Source organism: Lipophrys pholis (assembly GCF_963383615.2).
Source record: "Lipophrys pholis genome assembly, chromosome: 15".
NCBI classification, from domain to species: domain Eukaryota; kingdom Metazoa; phylum Chordata; class Actinopteri; order Blenniiformes; family Blenniidae; genus Lipophrys; species Lipophrys pholis.
This window is the reverse complement of record NC_137642.1, coordinates 18391332-18410316: the sequence shown is the minus strand read 5'-3', so window position 1 is coordinate 18410316 and position 18985 is coordinate 18391332. Positions and strand designations below refer to the sequence as shown.

Sequence of the window (18985 nt, the reverse complement as noted above, 5' to 3'; positions counted from 1 at the left end):
AAACACAAAATCTTTCAGTGCTTCAGCTGACATACATGTCATAATCCATTGTTTCCATGGTAACTGATGTGCTGAATGCACTTTGACACTTACTTTGGTCTTGGTGCTGATTGGCTGAGACTTGACTTTGTCATCTTTGCTTTTGGAGATTCTCAGGAACTGCTTCAGGTCTCCCTGAGGAGTGAGAAGAACAAGAGCAGAGCTCTGCATCAGCTGGAGACAGCAACATCTCTCCCAGTCATTCACACAGTGACAAAAAAAAAAAAAAAAAAAAAAAAAAAAAGTGTGTTTACATAATCCTATTCCCTTAAATCTGACCTTATAGACGTGCGATATGACGATATGGTTCGTGTAACCCCCCAGATGAAAGTGTCTTTGATTACAATTACATTCTAAAATTCCTGCGTGAGTCCACAACCAGCAGGAAGCCGTGTGTGTTTGTGTGTGATTACCAGGTCGTAGTACTCCAGGATCATGTAGTGCGGCTCCGCCTCCCTGCACAGGCCCAGCAGGCGGACCACGTTTGGGTGGCTCAGCTTGGCGAACATCTCGGCCTCGCGGCGGAAGTCGAGCTGCAGCTGTTCGTCTCTGGTCTGCAGACTCTTCACCAGCACCACCGTCTCCTCCTCAGCCTCCTCGATTCCCTTGGCTTTAGACAGCAGCACCTCGCCGAACTCCCCTTTACCTGGAGTCACATTCAAATGACGCGGGTCGTCACTTCATCACGCGGAACGACGTTCATTTGAGTAAACGCACGGAGTGATGCGCCTACCTAAGGTGGTGATGGTTTGCAGGTTAGCCCGAGGGAAGTGGAGCTTGTCGTTGTTGACGTGGCTGTGGCGTTTCTCCGTCGCGGCGATGGTGCCCATGTTGGTGAGGGCGACCTCTTCCTGGATCTCGGCCGTGGTGTGGCCGTTTTGTTGGACGGCTCCTCCTGTTAAACACAACACACATTGAACCAGGTCAAATTCACTGACTTTTAAAAATCAATTCATGCATTTTTAGAGGAGACTGAGGGGATGAAGGCTGGGCGTCAAGACAGGAGTGTGAGACCAACAAATCCAGGATAACGTGTGTGGGGTTTGTATGTTCTTCCTGGGCCTGCACCGTCTTCCTCCACAATCTAAAGACATGCATGCTCGGTTGTGATAAATAACATGACACATTTAAAATGTGTTGACTTTCCTCAGATTTAAAGTTATATCAAACCACAGGCGACAGTTTCTCTAGAAAAGTAAAAGCCATTTCTAATTCGTCTCCCAGGGATTACGCGCTTTTCTGGAGATTATCGGACACAGCGCAGTACTGACATCACCAGCAGATGCTACACTGAGCAAGAGGCTAACAAAATGGTAGTTTTCTCAATTGAATCCATAATGTGAGGAAAAACATGCACACCGAAAACCACAGGAACTGTGCCGCCTGAGAAGAGACAGCGGTATGACGGTAAACCAAAATGAATTTAAGAAGGCACGATCTGGAGAAAAATGTCAGGTCGAACATAATGCAACCATAAAAGTGCATTAAAAATATCACATTTCTGAATGTAATTATGCTTTATAGCTCTCCTTTAAAAAAAGACAAGAGTTAATATGCTACTCAGCCCAATTGAAATGTTTTTGACACTTCTGGATTACTTGGTAACTAAACTGTCTGTCAATGTGTGTGTTGTTAGTTCAGCCTCCATGGTTCCCTGACCACTTGTTGCTCTCCTCAGCAAGACCTCGTTATTTTACATGTTGCATGTAGTTACCCAGGAAAAACACAAGATGGCAGCAGATATATTAAAAGTTTCTCTTCCAAGATGAATCCACTACTTCAACCTGCTGGATCGTTGTTGCCCAACCCAAAGTTTGTAGGCATTCATACCATTGAGGCACTCCATCTCGGGCTCCTCTCCGTCCTGGCCCTTCTGGCCCCTCTTGGCGTTGCGTCTCTTCTTGCAGTAGAACATGAGCCCCAGCACCACGATGATGTAAGCCACGGCGGCTCCCACTGACAGCCCGATGGTTTGGATCATCTTGTAAGGAGCCTTGTCGTCGTCTTCACTGGGGTAATGTGCTGGCTTCTCTGTTAGGCAACAATTATGGTCGAATCAAATGCACTTAGGAAGTCTGATCGATCTCAGAGTGGGGTTCATCTTTCAGCAATGACTTTTGCATAGTGTGTACGCAACTTTTATAAAGAAAAGAATAATTGAAGATGCAACAACAGTTAGAAAGTTTACCACACTTTGACCTACAAAATCAAATGTTTTGTCCTTATCCACTACTTACTGTACTGAACATTAACAGTTCAAACCACAAACCCACTTAAAAAAAAAAACATAGTTACACTTCAACATCAAAATTAGGCTTCTTCAAAACTCCGTTAAAATGGCTTCCCGTTCTGAGAGAAAATGAATTTCTACGCGTGTGACTGTAATTTTCAGCTTTCGCCGGCACACAAGGAGCCTCAGAGGGTGAAGTGTTATTAGATCTAACCTTGGTGACAGCTGTGGCGTCAGAGATGCGGCTGAGTTATTAACCTGCGTGGCTGACGGACAGAGGTGGGCCGGGGGGTTTAATTAATACCCGTGAATCTGACGTGCGTTCCATGTGTGCACCTTTGTTCTGGATGAAGGCACCCCGTGTCAGTGTGAACGCGTGAAAACTCACCGACCACGTAGAGCTGAGCCACGCGGTCTTTGATGCTGCAGCTGTTTCCGGCCACGCACGTGTACCTGCCCGTGTCGTCTGTGGTGACGTCCGAGATCAGCAAGGAGCCGTTGGCCATCTTCTGGAACCTAAGACCAAGAAGGAACACACAAGTGCTTTTCATTTCTTTTATCATTGCCCCAGAACCGTTTTTAATCAGGAAGTCACTTCTGTTTTCTTCAGAAATTCACACAGCAGAGGACACAATTTGACATAAAACAACCATATTTTCTCATATGTTTTTGATTTCAGGTGTGACAAGGGGAGACGTCATCTCATCTCACTTAATAAACTAAAAGAAGCAGTTTTCACCTTTTTGAACTTTTCTGATGATCAAAATGTCCAAGGTGCAATAAGTAGGTTTGCTTAGCACATTGGTAAAATACATAAAACTTTACTTTACACCAGTTGAAAATGAACAGAAAAAGGCAAATTTTCTGTCTTTGTTTAATATTCTGAAACTTCACTGGAGGCTGAGTTCAGTTTCATGAGAATGTTTTACACTTTAATCGAATCTTTATTAACTTTTGACTTTTATCCTGCAGAAATAAAATAAGACTGTTGCCAAAAATGTGCAGAAGAATTGCTGGCACAGTCCTGAACGACCTCGCTGACCCAGATGAAACAAGTTCAGTGAATAAGATGAGACGGACTCTGGCAGAGCCGCGACATCCACCGAAATGTAACAAAGACTCTCGAAATTGAGCTTCACTGTTCACGACGACAATGAAGATACTCCATTCAGATGATCAATTGATCTTATATTAACTTTATGAAGGCCCTCATTGTCAATACATCATTCCCCCCGAGCCAGCAGAGATTAGATCTGTCCATACAAACTGTGACCAGACATGGATGAGCATTTACCTCCTGTTCTTACTGAGGTCCAGCGTCTTGTCCTTGACCATCCAGTGGATGTGAGGCTCGGGGTCGCCGGTGGCCTGACAGTGCAGGATGGCTGTGTGACCCTGGTACACCGTCGTATTGTCTGGCTCCACCTTAAAGCGGATGTACACTGAACGTGCACACACATAAAAGCAGACGTTCATTAATGCAGCGCTCACCACGGCCGAGCTACAACATTTCCTTTACAGACTGAAAGACTGTGGCAGCTGTGGTTTGGTTTCTCACTGCAGCCCAAGTGTGATTCATTACCAGGCTGTAAACAGACCACTATTTACACAGTAAACGCTGAAACTTGATGAAAATGATCAATGGCTGTCTCTTTATAAAACCACCCTCCGTTGTGCTGAGACCACAAGTGCTTTCAATGTGGTACTGATGACTAAGCCAGCACCCTGACCCTTTCTGTTTTTCACTCTCTGCCTCCAGGACGATGGGCGAGCGCTTTACCGGCCACAGTGAGGGTCACCAGGGCTCTGATCTCCCCCTGGAGGCTGTTGGAGGCGATGCAGGTGTAGTTTCCAGCGTCGCTGCGGGTGACTTTGGTGAAGTGGAGCTGACCGTTCCTCTGCTCCACGTGCGGTGGCAGCTCCCCTCCGTCTGCAGGGGGAGACAGAGAGACACCGGGGGGGGGGGGGGGGGGGGGGGGGGGCAGCGGCTCAGTGAATGAATTCAATGTATGGATTAGACTCCATGTTATTGAGAACAATGACATTAAATAATAAAATGCATCTTCACCATTCTCCTTACTAAAGTTTGTTACAGGTTTCTAAATATTCCTGCAGTAGTAGTAGTAGTAGTGGTAATAGTAATAATAATAATAATATATATTGTATTTGGATAGCATTTTCAAGACACTCAAAAGATAATTTACATCATCAGATTATAAAATCAACATCTGCTCCATAAGCATTGAAGATACAATATGCTCAATAGTAATGACCAGAAAATTACTCAGAATGGAGACAAATGATTCTGAACATTTATTTGACAGGAGACTTGACTTATTAAATTAGATTGGACTGAAAAGCACGAACAGACTTGAACTGGATTCTTGGTGTTTTGACAGTTGATTTGATATTAAAGAGACTGAACAGAAGGCATGTCATCTAAACGATGCACATAACATCTGAATATTCCATATATTTACATTTTTTATATACATTGACCGTATATTTTATAATACCAGAAATCCTCTTCATTTCCAAAAGTACCAGAACCATTCAATCATTCAATAAAACAGAATGATATACTTAAGCAATATCACATCTGTTGTGTTGTTATGCTGTCTATTAACAGCCTCTGGATTCAGGTGGGACGTTAAAGACTGTTGGCTTTTTGAAAAAAGTTGACAATATGTTTTTGGTCCTAGTAAAAAGCTAAGCTTTGTTACTTTGACTCATAAACATGTATTTGTACATTTTAATCCCATGTGTCATTGTCATTAACATTTGAGTCGGCTGTGAGGAAGAGTGATCGAGCTATGAGTCGTCCCGGTGCTGTTATACTGAATATCAAATGTCTCTCATCCAATCAGATTCTTCCTCTGGAAAAGTTAAATATTGTCTTGCAAGCTCCCGTGAACTCATGTTAAGGCAGCGGAGCACACACCTGCTTTGGTCCAGCGGACTGTGGGGCTCTCCCGGCCTTTAGCAGAGCACTGGATGGTGATCTCTTTATCCAGCTCCAGACATTGGGACGGTTGAGGGGTCGGAGTGAATTTCAGCTTCTCTGAAACGGCACACACAACAAACACAAACTGGTTCACACGCAAGAATGAGCAGAGGGTTCGAGCGCATGTGAAAACCTCTATTGCGCAACTCGGCCTACCAACGAAAGGACACTGAACTGAGGAAGTACGGCTACAAGTGCACACAGGCGCGTAGATAAATCAAAACCCTGAAGTGTATCAGAGGCTGAGATCATAGAAAGAAAAACAATCGGCCAGACAAAACTGCAACATGTCAGGCTATTTATCGCAGTAATGCTGTGACAGCAGACAGGAATTTATTATGGAGATAAGATGTTAAGATGAGGGTGAGAATAAAGCAGCCATGCAGGAGTCATATTTTACACCTCCGCGGGTGTCCTGAAGGACGCCAGCTTCATAACAAGAACTCCTATTTTAGAAGCACACACACACACACACACACACAGTCCCACAGGCATGACCACATTTGTTTTTTGTTCTCTCTCTCTGTGTGTATTACTCATTACAGCTCAAAAAAAAAAAAAGAATTCATTCATTGCACATCATTTTCAAATAGAAGAACTTCAAACAGGAACAATATTCCACTGTGTATATTGATTCGCACTGTGATTCCTCTGCGGCTTACCGAGAACAGTAACTCTCGCTTGTCCAGACAGCCGGCCGCCCACAGTCCTGGTTTCACAGCCATACATCTGTCCGTCATACACCTCCACATTGTTGATCCTGAGGGAGCCGTTGGGGAAAATCTTGAAACGAGAGTCCTGGTGGGAGTAGAAATATCTGTCAGTGAGGTCGTTATGATGTTTCAAATTAGATTAATCCTGACAAGTGTGATGGTAAATAAAAATAAAAAAGCGTGATAACCGACCTCAGGCGTGACCATGATGTTGTTGCGGAGCCAGGTGACCTCGGGCTGTGGGTTGGCCTGAGCGTGACAGTGGAGGTAACCTGGTTTGCCTTCCTCTAAGCGGCTGTCCTGAGGCCTCGTCACCCACACCGGAGCAGCTGTGGACACAAACAGTAAATCAGCATGGACACTTTACATTCGCGTGTCGCGATAACGCAAACACAGAACTCTTCAGCAAGGCAGCGATCCCCTAAAGCCACACACAATGTGTTAATTACCTAAGCTCTCTGAACAGACTCAATATAGAAACCATAACAATCTTTCTGTATCTGATGGAGAGTCTCGGTGTTCTCACTGAGCTTCAGACATGGAAGAATGTAGGCGTTTTACTAAGTTCTCGTGTAATTAAATCCTTCGTGGCTTGATTTTCCTGCCTGGGCTAAATGAATGAAAACTAGAATCAATCCCTCAAGTTTGTTTGCTGCTACAGATTAAAAAAAAAAAAAAAAAAAAAAGGAAACTTTTTGAAAATGAAGATGATCTTTTCCTAAATTGTTTGCATGTTAATCTGAATAACTGTAAAACACTGAAGTGAAATATCATACAGATGAAATCCCTTTAACATTTACTCTCACAAACTGAACTCGCCTGTGTGTGACTTACTGGCAACGGTGAAGGTGACCTCCAGTGTCCTGCGTCCAGCCTTGTTTTGAGCCACGCAGGTGTAAATGCCTGAATCCCCCTCCTCTGTTGGACTGAAGACCAGATCCAGGCCGTCTTGGTACACCCGGCCTTCTGTTGGCACCCGCTGACCCTCCCTCTCCCACCACACCTCGGGCTCGGGTCTGCCCCGCGGGGCGCGGCACGGCACCCGCTGCAAGGTGTCCGCTGTGAAGACCTTGGACGCCTTGGACACCATGTCTTCTAACTCTGCGGGTTAAAGCAGAGGCAGCATTTAAGCGCCGGTGTCGAAACACTGAAAGTGAATTCCAGTTCCACAAAAAGCCTGATAATCATCAATCAGCGATCAAAGCCGGTGAAGCGTCGCAGATTATGATTTTCAAGCGCAGCCCTGAGCTCACTTAAGTCGTCCTAAAGGTTCACTTAACAGATTTCCTGTCTAGATGGGATAAAAGTCCTGTGATTTGAAGAGCGGGCCCGTAGTAATTAGAGAACAAAGCACACAGTAGACGCACCGAGAATATAGGTTGTTCTCGGTATGGGAATTAACTCGGGCCTGTGTGAGGTGGGTCTTATCAAAACTGGCAGCCGCTGTACAGAAAGTAGAACAAGATCTGTGCTGCAAAGACTCACGAGACCTCCGGCTACTGCGAGCTTTAGTACTGCGTGTCCTGAATGGAAGTCATTAATACGTTATTAGCCAACAACGCTGGTCAGTGGCTACGACCTTCTCCCGAGTTCAAGATTGAAGTGGAATAATAAAAACTGAACAAAATGCGCATTTCTCTACAGATGAAGGAGAAGCGAGTCTGTGTGAACAAGGGGCAAGCGGGGTGGAGCTATGACGGAGGGACTGTTTAAACTTGTCCCCAAACACTGAATTCTACTGTGACACAATCCCCTATAATGCCTGCAGGGATTACCATCAGATTAAGTGAATTAAGGTATTTAAATGGAGCTGCGGTTCACTGGGTTAAAACTGCAGATACAGTCGTACCTCGTTAATCCAAAACCCTTGGGAGGCAAAAGGGGACCGCTTGAGAGGAATAAAGCACACAGGATGGGGAAATGCACAGAAATTACAGCCCCCAGGCTTATTCTGAATATTTGACTTGCATGCGTTTGCATTATAAAATGCTGGCTGATTAGTAAGATGAGAAGATACTGCAGTTTCATGCCATACTGACCTTCAGAAGCCACGCGAAATGCATTTTCGCGGGCTAAAGGGAAACAGCTGCTGCTGTTATACGCAACACTAACTGCTACGATCTGTCTCAACTTGTTTATTAGATTATTGTTGCTGCATGCATCACACCAAACATTTCATCACACCAAACATTTCATCACACCAAACATTTCATCACAAACACTGTAGAAGTAAAAGATAAAGTCTAATCAAAACTCTAATCATATTGAATTTACATCACATCTACAGCTCTAATGACATTCAACAGCTCACAACTTCATAATTGCAGCACAGTTCAGGCTGGCCGAGCGACACTACTGGCCTTGTTTGCCTCCTGCCAGGTGCTGCTCACTTTGGAGTGGAAGCATGTTGGGTTAAACACGCTCGGAAAACAGCCGGACTGACGGAGGAAATAATAGGGAGGGGAAGCAGGAAAATGCTGCGATGCGGCGCGTGTAGTGGATACAGCTGGGCCGGATGTCAATAAGGGGATGTGATTATCATCGAGCAGATCTGACTCTAAGTGAAAGAGCCAGGAGAAGGAGAAGCGAGGGGAGCGTGGAGAGAGATGCAGGGCAGGACAAATATGTAACCAAAATGCCCCCACTTACTCTCAGATTACACAATCACAGGTGTTTATCTCGCTCCAGTTCAACAACTGTGTGTGTGTGTGTGTGTGTGTGTGTGTGTGTGTGTGTGTGTGTGTGTGTGTGTGTACCTGCAATGAGGAGCGAAGCTTCCAGGGTAACGGTGGATCCTCTGAGCCCGTGGCCGACACACTTGTAGGTTCCCGTGTTCCTGGGCTTGACCTGAGTGATCAGCACCGTCCCGTTGGACAGCAGTATCACTCTGGAGATCAAACAGACCAAAAACTGCCATCAGCAAATATTATCCCCATTTTATTACATTAAAAGTTCACCTAAAAGCTTTTCTGCTTTTGCAAAATAGATCTCAGTAAGGCTGCAGGATATTAGTTACACATGTGATAATGTTGAGTATTGCGATGTGATTTGAGATAAAAATGCATATGTAAGTCGATGATAATGTCTTTTTGCTTTGAGACTTGTTCTTCAAAATAACTGCTCTTTCTCCCCACCAATCACATCTGTGCCTGCAGTATATTTTCTTTTTTTTTGTTCTTCTGACTTCTGCCCACCAGGTATGAAATAATCGTCAGTGAAGTAACATTTGTATTTAACTGCACAGTTTTTCTGATTAAATCACGATAAATTGCACTTTTAAATGCTGTAATTTTGAATTTGAGGAGCATGGAACGTGCAGTGCATGAAAACATAAACCATCACAGTTCAGTCAGTCGGTTGCAAAAATGTATTGCGAAAACTAGAAATCTGCTGGAAATTGTGCAGCCTCAGCTCCCAACAATTATTTCGTCCTGCTCGAGATGCTCCTGAAGACACGACGAGCTCCACAAAAACGTACATTGACCTTCTTTGTTAAAGTGGCACCTTACACGGTTTGAATCAATAAACCGAGCTTATTTACTGTTTGGACTAAGTGGCAGTGACTTGTCCACACAACACAAAGAAAAGTGTCCTACATTTTGAGTCCTATCCCAGCAGCTGCCCACCCCCTCCTGTCTCGGCCTCTGTCAGGCTGGGCGGGAGTATCAGTGCCAGTGATGGACTGGATGAGAAGTAATTAAAGGCTGACCTTAAGCCAGCTTCAGGGTATGACAGATAAGGAGCTGCACATCCCACTCAGCACAGGCAGCAGCTCCACAGATAAACCTACAGCCCATCACGGTCGTATGAGAAAGTCACCGCAGAGCAGAGCGAAGCGACATGAATAAGTTAGTGCACCGCTCGGATGCTCTGCAATTCCTCGGAGAAGTTTTCCAAAAGCAGGATCCATCAAGGACTTTTCCAATTCTGCAGCGGATTCCCGTGGGAGGGGGGATATTTCTGGGTCGTCTCCTTTGCTCTGATGAGGAGTAGGAAGGGGAACAAGCTGCGGGAGTTCTCGTGTGCAATCCCACCCAAGAGATGGAGAAAATGTCTGCTTCACTCAAAGAGAAATGCTTAACATAGCTACAAAACACAATGCATAAAGAGAGATTTTTTTTTTTTTAAGTCAATCGTTCCAATAGATACATGCGAGAATCTGGTGTAAAAAAAATAAACTAAAAACCTGTGCAACTTAGTATTTCTGCCTTCACAGCAGCTTCGACTCAAGAGGCAGAATCAGATTCCATGAATAAGCCTTGAGCACACGCTGGTATATTGTTTCTGAGTTTCACATGTATGAAAAACAATCTATATCAGAAATTCAGAAACAATCTCAGGGAGGTTATCTAATCAGTGCAGGTGCAAAACGGATGATATTTCCTGCAGAGCGCTGCGTTCCTGAGGGGGTACAATCAGCCGGGATCAATCAAGAAAAACAAAGTGAAGAGCAACCTTGAAACAACTCAACCACAAATAAGCTATGTGTGTTGTTATATTATTGTTTATTACCTGTTCCTTTCCTCTTGTGGCACCGACTCATTACAACCTGGGTGACCAAACCTGCTTCTGACAACCTCATTACACAAATGACTAACTATTGATGTTGGAGTGCTTCACCTCTGCTGCTCCGTAATGACTGGAAAATGGAAAAGCGGGATCTCACTCTGTGTGTGAAACAGGCTGCCTACAAAGTGACTATGCATGACTATGAGGGGCCACAAACCCCGAGGGCAAACTCGGCGTGACGTATAGAGATTGGTTATTATCTCGCACTTATGTGTTTATAGGGACGTGCTGGTGAGCTGATTGTAGCTCCAGGGACTTTTCCACTCGCTGCGGGAACACTGGAGACCTGCAAAGTCTTCTGTGATAGGCTGGAGAGGAAGGCTGCATTCAAGTGATGTATAGTAGACCGCAGAGAAACTTTAAAGCGCTGTATTCCAGTAATAACATTCCTTAATGTGCAATCTATCTCAAGGCCGAGGAGAAACAGCACAGAGAGCCCAGAGCCCGATGCAAGGGTTCCACCTCATTGGGTTCTCAGGATACTGGAGTGCGGCACACACACACACACACACACACACACACAGGAGTGACGCTTATATAATGGAGAGAGCGGGAAGAGATGTGGGCTGTAGCGGGAGTGGATTTGAAAAATCTAGAGTGAGATGCAGAGTTGGAGGAGTTATATGTATGAGGAGGGGAGAAGGGAGGATTTTACCGAGACTTGTTCACCAGCAGCTCGTTTTCATGGTACCACTCCAGCGTGGGGGGAGGCTCGGCCGTGAACTGGCAGTGAAAGGCGGCCTCCTCGTTCCTCAGCACCACCTGGTCCTCCGGGGTGACCACCGGCCGCGGGAAACTCTTATCTGATGGAGAAGAAGACAAACATCTGCACGATTACATCTGCAGGCTATCAACGTGCAATTTTGTGGACGCGTGCACACGACACCCATCTGCTTTATTAAAAGTTGACAACAGCAGCGGGGGGTCGGCGAGCGAGCGGCCTTCAGGTGGTGGTGTGTGTCAACACTGACAGGGGCCTCCAGAAGGGGGGCTTAATGAGGTCAGGGAACTGACCCCACAGCTCATCTGGACCGATATATCCTCGTTTTTTTGTGCCTCGTGAATCACAGAATCACACTGGCGGTCATTTCTTTCTTCTTTGTGACAATCTCAAGACAAACTCTTCTCAAAAACCAAACTTGAGCTTAAAGATTTGGGGGTAATGATGCATCAACAATCATTGTTGGGATCAAAAAACATTACAGGAATTTTTTTGGTCAACAAATATCCAGACTGAGTAAACGTCTTACTGCAAGTTTGCAGAGTCGAATCTTATTTCTGCAATCTGCTCAGGTTGCACCGGGAAAGGCCTCCCACGTAAAAATACAGATCAAACGCACCGCCTCTTATCTTCAATTACTCTGATGTGATCATCTTTAGTCAATTTATTTTGTTTAATTGCAAATATCCAGAGAGATTTCAGCCTTGATGCAAAAACAAGCCCATTTGGTATAATCTGCCCCTGGAGATTGTTGCTCAGTAACTGGACAGTGTTTATGGTGAGTCAACACACACTATTGTAATGATGATTACACTCCACTCCTTAAAAGCCCCTAATTTGCTTCCCTCAATTACTTACAGTGGATTCAAGACTTCACTTTGATACATAACGATGACTCAGAACCTCCACTGTAAATAAAAGGTGAGAATTTTGTCAACACCACGTTAAAAACATGATCTAAGCTTCCAGTCATTTCAGAAATGAGCACAGATCTGTTTGAACCTGCGTTTCAGTCATTAATTGTAGGTCACTTTGTCTCCAAGTAGAGAAACTTTCACAGCAGTAGTACATGACAAATCACTGAGTCAAAAGTAGGAGAGCGAAACCTTTATGTCTGCTTATAGATTTGTGGTCTGAATGTGTTTGCGTTTTCCACGTTACGTCTGTTTAAAATGAACCCTGGTATGACTGCTTTGTTGGTGTGGTGCATTTTAGCTCATTATGTTGTGGAAATAATGCTGCAGAATAAACGTCCAAACATCAACAATTTCTTTACTCCTTTTGGTCCAATGATAAATAATACCCTGCCTAAATGGGGCCTGTTTTTTCTTGTGTACACCAAGGATCCCCACAGTATGTGTCAGCAAGGCATCTGAGTTAAACAATTTAGGAATGGCAATAAAAGCACTCGATTTCAAGTGAGGCGTCAATGTGTTAAAACAACTTAGGTACAAAATTACCATTGAGATATTAATGTGAGCAGCACCCATCGATGGGGCGCTGTTGGCCCGAGAGGTTAGTGGAGCAAGCGTATAACTAAAAGTCACAGCTGTGGGTCCCTGAACAGTTCCTTTACTCAGCTCGTTTTCTTTTGCCCTTAATGAAGCGACCTAATGTGGATCGAATTTAGAATATCCCATAAGAAATGCAACTTCTACTTGCCCAGTGCCTTAGTAATCACTGAACTACCAGACAGCATGTAGTACTACTGCAGACAGAAAGCTGAAGATCTTGAGCTCAATTCAAAATTTCTCTAGAAATCTCCACAGCCGTTGGGAGTGCGAGCAGCTGTTTCGGGATAAGGTTACTGGTTGGTGTAAAGATAGCGTAAAAGGGTGGACTCTGGGCACACCTGGCCCACCCAGGAAGTCAGTCGGAAAACCTCAACCTAAAGATCTGTGACCGCACAATGAAAGCCGGTCTAAATCTGTCAGCCTTCCCTTAAGGTGAAGCCCTATGGAAGAACGGAGGGTGGCGACTCCCGTAACTGGAAATGCAACAATTATCCATTCTTCCTGCTCCCAGGTGCCAAGCTTGCGTGTCTGCGAGTTGCTGCTGCAGGTGGCTAATTGAAGTGGAGCGCCGCATCGGGTTTCATGCACAGATGTGCTGTCGTAGGTACAGTAGTAGCTCTGTGGCACGCTGCGAGGACAATGCGCAGAGGAAACGACACACACGGTCTCACTTTCAGAGTAAACAACAAGAACTGTGACAGGAGCCTGCAGAAAAAACATAAAACTCCCCGACACAACAAACAATCGGCGCGCTGCAGTTAGAGTTACCGGCGCGCTGCTGGGGGATCTGATGTTATTGTTCGCTCTGCAGATGTTTAATGTTTTTGCCTCAGAGAGCAGCAGGCTGAGAAAGGTGCTTACACAAGCTCTGGTAATTGCGTTAGAAACTCCATCACTTTTACTTCCTGCTCTCTCTTTCTCTCAGTAATGCTCTTTAGATTGTTCTGTTTTTTTCCCTTCCACCATTGTCCAATGCAGAAATGTGGAATTTCCATATGAAGCAGTCTGATTCTGCTAATGTTCAAATAATTTCTTTTTAATCTATTCACCAGTTTACTGACAACATAATCAGAAAATTGCTATGCATTACTTTTCAAGCCCAGAATATGAGGCGTGGCTATAACAGGGACCAATTATACTTTATTAAAAACATGTTCTGCCACCTACTTACCGTTACACTGCTGACTGCTCATATTGAACTTTATTTAGGTGTTAAAACACAAGATTTAAACAGTGAAGCTGGTGTCAAACTACAAGTTCTTGATGCAACGTGATTAACTGCTTGCAGAAAGCTTCACTAAAGCTGGTCTTTCAGAAGAAACTGGACTTTAGGAGAGAGACAAAGATTATAATTATCACTTCTAAGGCAGAGATGGAAACCAACTTGTTGCTGTAGGTCCTTCAATGATTTGTTATTGATTGCGAGATTGAGACAGAAATCAAAGGGTCTGGGCTTTTGCAATCTGGGTTCTTACATCCTGGAATAATCGCAGGAAATCCAGCCAGCCTAATGTTTGTTACTTTTTAAACCGAAACTTTGAGAAATAAACTTATAGAATATCATTCTATTGTCTATGGGCTGTGCAGTATGGCTATTGAAGAAAGCTTGCTCGCCATCTTGCCCAAGCATCTCGCCGGTCCTTAGTCTAATCAGAAAGATATAAGACTGAATATTGAACACAACAGGGGCTGGAGCTCTGGATCTGGAAAACCCAAAAGATGAGTTCAAACATGATTCCTCTTTAAATACTCCAATGTGATCTTATTTTGTTTTTTGTGTGTGTGTGTGTTTTGTACTATCCAACGTTTGAGTTGTCATTTGAACCTATTGAAGAATAATATATTGTAGATCAACATTCAAAAATAAGTTGTGGCCCTTTTTTATGTCCCAATGATATAAACACTCAAGTGATGCACAAACAGACCTATTATGTTGAGAGTGAAGTTGCTGTTGCTGCAGACGTGTCCTGCAGCGTTTTTGGCGCAGCAGTAGTACAGGCCGTTGTCATCTGGACTGGCGCTCTTAAAGGTGAGTGTCCTTTCCTTGTTGTTGATCTGATGGCTCTTCTCCGTCAGCTTCACCCCGTCTCTGAACCACTGGCACGTCGGCCTGAGAGGACGAGGAGGTGGCAGAAAAGGTGGAGGGGAGGGAAGACACACAAAATTCCACAAGGGCATGAGAGCGGTCACCGAGGGCAGTTTTTCAGAGGAGCCCTCAACATGATCCTTAACTCTGGGAACTGTGAATATCAGGTGGAGAAGGAGGGGACTCACCGTGGGTGTCCATCAATGTGACAGCGCAACGTGACCGTGGAGGAACTCTCAATCTCTCCTTCGGAGACGGGCTCCTTTAAAGTCACGCCGCCGCTTTCTAACCCTGTGGTGGAAAAAAGAAGAAACTGTAAGTGCGAGCGAGGGAGGAAGAGAGGGGCACGAGGAGGAAGAACTGTGAAGGACAGGAGGAAAAATTGAGTTAAGTGGTCGCCCTGACATCTGTCCTGGCGGGACACATGACGGCACTAATGGCTGCAGAGTCGGGCACATCGCTATGACTCAGGAGCAGAGAGACAAAGAGGCGAGCGCCCACATCACTGGGTCAGCTTACATCAGCATACCACTGTCCTGCAGTCCGCACGGCGAGCCGCGGCTCCTCGCTGAGCTTTTGATGGACAGTTAATGGCTCCTTCATCGACTTAACTCTGGTAAAAGCGATACTCTGCTGTCAGAGCAGCCCATAAAACAAAGCAGAGAGAAAACAGGCTACATGACAGTATCAGCACATGAACATGAAACCTGATCAATTGCGTCCGAGTGACAGACGACACAACAAACGAAGAAAACCGATGGGGGGAGGGAATTGATCCACAGCTCGCTTATTAATGGTAGCAAGCAGAATGTGGTTTAAGGTACACTCTCTGGGCTACATACTGAATGTATACATGAACTAACACAGAACATCCCTACATTGTTCAGATTGGTACAGTGGTACGAGGCAGCCGAGCCAGTACTACATCATGATGCACCAACGCATTTTATATTTCAAAAGGACGTCAATAAGTCTCATAAGTCATCCACTTTAGTCTCACTCATAAAAATACTACATTTGGTCTGACAGAGAAGCCTCCTTATCTCCTGCCTAGAAAGCCACGAGAATCCATCAGATCAATAAAACATAACACAAACAAAAGCTACTTTTGGTACACTTGAACAATCTAATATACGACAACACCCGGCAAGCTCTCGACAGAATGAAAAGCTTCATTAAGGACATTTTGAGTGGTGCTTTTCATATTCTGCTCTTCTCATGTGTTTATGGGGGTTAATATAAAAAAAGTTTAGTGTCCCAACATTATGCAAAACTCAATTTTATACATACATTTAAATAAAAAACTTCAATAGTCTTCATTAGTAGAAAACTTGCACAATTTGAGCAATTTCTAGATCAAAGTTTTTGAGATGGGGCAATCTCAAACGTTAAGCTGCGAGAGGCAATAAACAGATTTAATCCTCTCACCCGTGGAACAAATTCATTCTTCTATCAGATCCTACATATTAACAGTTAAACTCAACAGAATATAAGCAGGCAGACGAATTGGGTATAGAGGTAATGGATGAGGTCTGGGATGAGTTTTTTTTAATAGCATACAACATGAGTGCCTGGTTAATTTCAGGCATATTCAATTTAAGACAATACATAGACGCCACTATTCCAGAGAAAAACCGCACAACCTTTTTTTCCTTGACGTTTTTCGTGTCTGTAACCTGATGTAAATATATAGTTAATAATCCAACATATACTTTCTGGTCATGCAGTGAGCATTACATATACTGTACAGGCAATGCTCACTGTTTCTCTGAAGCCTAGGGGTGGTGTTGGGATCCTGAGCCACTTGTCGCCACTCTAGGTGCAACGAGCTTGATTACTTCTACTAACAATTAGAGAAAAAAGCGGTTTTGTTTGGGAGTGTGTTTGCAAAGTAATTGATTTTGCAAATGTGTCAACTGGAAATAGTTACCACGTACGATTTAAGGATGGGAGAAACAATAAACACTCTACATTTGGAGAGACAGATTTTATAATGGAGACAGGAGATGCGTTTGATAAGATCGGGTACTAATGTGAAAATTATGACACTTTGTTGTGAATCAATGACTTCATGTCTGTATACATATGAAGAGACTGCTTTGTTTAATGTGATGACTGTGGCCACTGTTATTTTGCATGATGTGATCTGCTTTTTGAGTGTTCTTTTCCTTGTCTGTCTATCATGTTTTCTAAAAACAATAAACATACATTTAAAAAAAGTTCAGCTGTGAGATATGAGGTGAACATGTGATGTGAGATAATGAATGAAAATGACATGATTTGCAGTATAGACAGACACTTGTGTTGACATTGTCTTTGTCGTTTTGCGTTTGTTCTTTTGAATAACAGTGCACTTTCTCTTGCTCCTAATTTACAACAGTTGTGACTGGGTGATGGGTTATTTACCTTTATTCTATCATTTCAGAGAGCGGCTCTGTTGACTGTTTTATTCGATCATTTTTCATTGCATACTGTGCTTTTGACTTCCCTGTGGCTCCCAGAGACGAAACAGGAATTGCAATGTATGTAACTCTGTATTCGCAGAGTTGCCAATGTTTTGAGATATACATACAGTATATGTTGCCTTCTTTGAACGGGATGCAACTGCGCAATAACAAAAACAGTTACACTGTTTACCCTTAATGATAAGAAATAAATAAAAAAATACATGTGAAGAGACATTTTTATATATGCCCATCTATGGATGTTTTAAATGAAGGACATTAATAATATCATGTTCAAAATCACATCTTCTACATTTTTGTGCAAATTTTCACTCACATTTGTTTGTACAACCATCATTACAGAACGTGCGTTCAGGCACCATGTCTGGCCACCCCTGTAGGAAAATGTAAAAATGTACGTAGGCAAGTGGCTGATGATGATATCTAGCAGGTATTTAGTGAGAAGATTGTTGTTCTACTGATTAACAGTTACAGTTGTGGACAACTTCTGTCAAACATGACAGTGAAAGCAGCTGCAGATGAGCCCTTTGACGTTCCCCACTGAACCACAAGCTGCTCTGTTACTCGAACACCAAAGTCCTATTTATTGGAGACGTGCTGTTGAAACTCTCCTAATTCACTAACTCTTTCAAAGAGTTAGTTTTACAGAAGTACATGTGTAGGTAACAGGAAGCGTACGCCCACTGGAACTGTGATGCATCCGCAGCATCACGTTACCTAATAACTATATGTAAGCGGTTTGCATGTTTGTCGTTTTTCTCTGCTTATAGGGAATGGATGTGGACTTTAGTAGATAAAAAAATGAGCCGACCAACTGCTCAAGATCTGACATGAGGAACTTGAACTTGACTGACGTCCTATACTTAAACCATAGGAATGATTATAACGTCAGTCCACCCTTTGCAGCTATAACAGCTTCAACTCTTCTCGGAAGGCTTTCCAACACAACATTTAGGATTAACATTTACAATACACTCAGACCAGCACTGCTCTCCTAGCAACCGCCAAACCCAGACTGAGCCATGGAAATCCATTCCATGGAGCTCTTTACGTACCGTTCTTGAGCTAATCTGACGATCACATGAACTTCTGAGGTTTGTAGCGACTCTGCAGAAAGTTGGCCACCTATACACACTACGTGCCTCAGCATCCACTGACCCTGTGATTCTTCATGGCTCAGTTACTGTTGCTCCCAACCGCTTGCCTTTGTTAAGGTATGATTAACAGTTGATTGTGGAATATTTAGGAATTTTCCTGGCTAGATTTATTGGCCCAGATGACATTCAGTCACTGCGCCATGCTTCAAGTCTCAGAGTTCCCGGGAGCAACACATTCTTTCACTAATGTTTGTAGAAATATTCTGCATGCCGGGTTGATTGATCATATACACCTGTGGCCATGGAAGTGATTGAAAAGTAAATGATTTAGATAGCTGAGCAAATGTTTTTGGCAATAAAGTATATATATATCTGTATAAAACTATAGAAAAAGATAAAAACATTTTTTTACCAATGCAAGGAGCAATAATCTAGGAATAGTGACAGTCAAGTTAATCAACTAATTTGAGTCTGCAGTGATTAAAAGAATGTTGCATAATTTTGAAAAAAGCCAGCAAGTGTCATTAACTCATATTTTTTAGTAAGT

At 43.6% G+C, this 18985-nt stretch overlaps 1 protein-coding gene across 1 annotated transcript in view; it reads right to left on the bottom strand.

Annotated features, from left to right (window-relative positions):
* The window catches only part of ptk7b (protein tyrosine kinase 7b), an 81185-nt gene that overhangs the window by 2594 nt on the left and 59606 nt on the right, over positions 1–18985 (bottom strand). The window contains exons 3-17 of the mRNA XM_080482111.1: positions 15065–15167; positions 14716–14900; positions 11211–11358; positions 8743–8873; positions 6821–7087; positions 6179–6315; positions 5936–6071; positions 5211–5330; positions 4050–4199; positions 3564–3711; positions 2658–2785; positions 1870–2070; positions 773–934; positions 453–685; positions 94–174 (exon numbers count right to left, since the gene is read on the bottom strand). Of these exons, the coding sequence (XP_080338237.1) occupies positions 94–174; positions 453–685; positions 773–934; positions 1870–2070; positions 2658–2785; positions 3564–3711; positions 4050–4199; positions 5211–5330; positions 5936–6071; positions 6179–6315; positions 6821–7087; positions 8743–8873; positions 11211–11358; positions 14716–14900; positions 15065–15167 (2330 nt within the window). The remainder of the gene's footprint in view (positions 1–93; positions 175–452; positions 686–772; positions 935–1869; positions 2071–2657; positions 2786–3563; positions 3712–4049; positions 4200–5210; positions 5331–5935; positions 6072–6178; positions 6316–6820; positions 7088–8742; positions 8874–11210; positions 11359–14715; positions 14901–15064; positions 15168–18985) is intronic.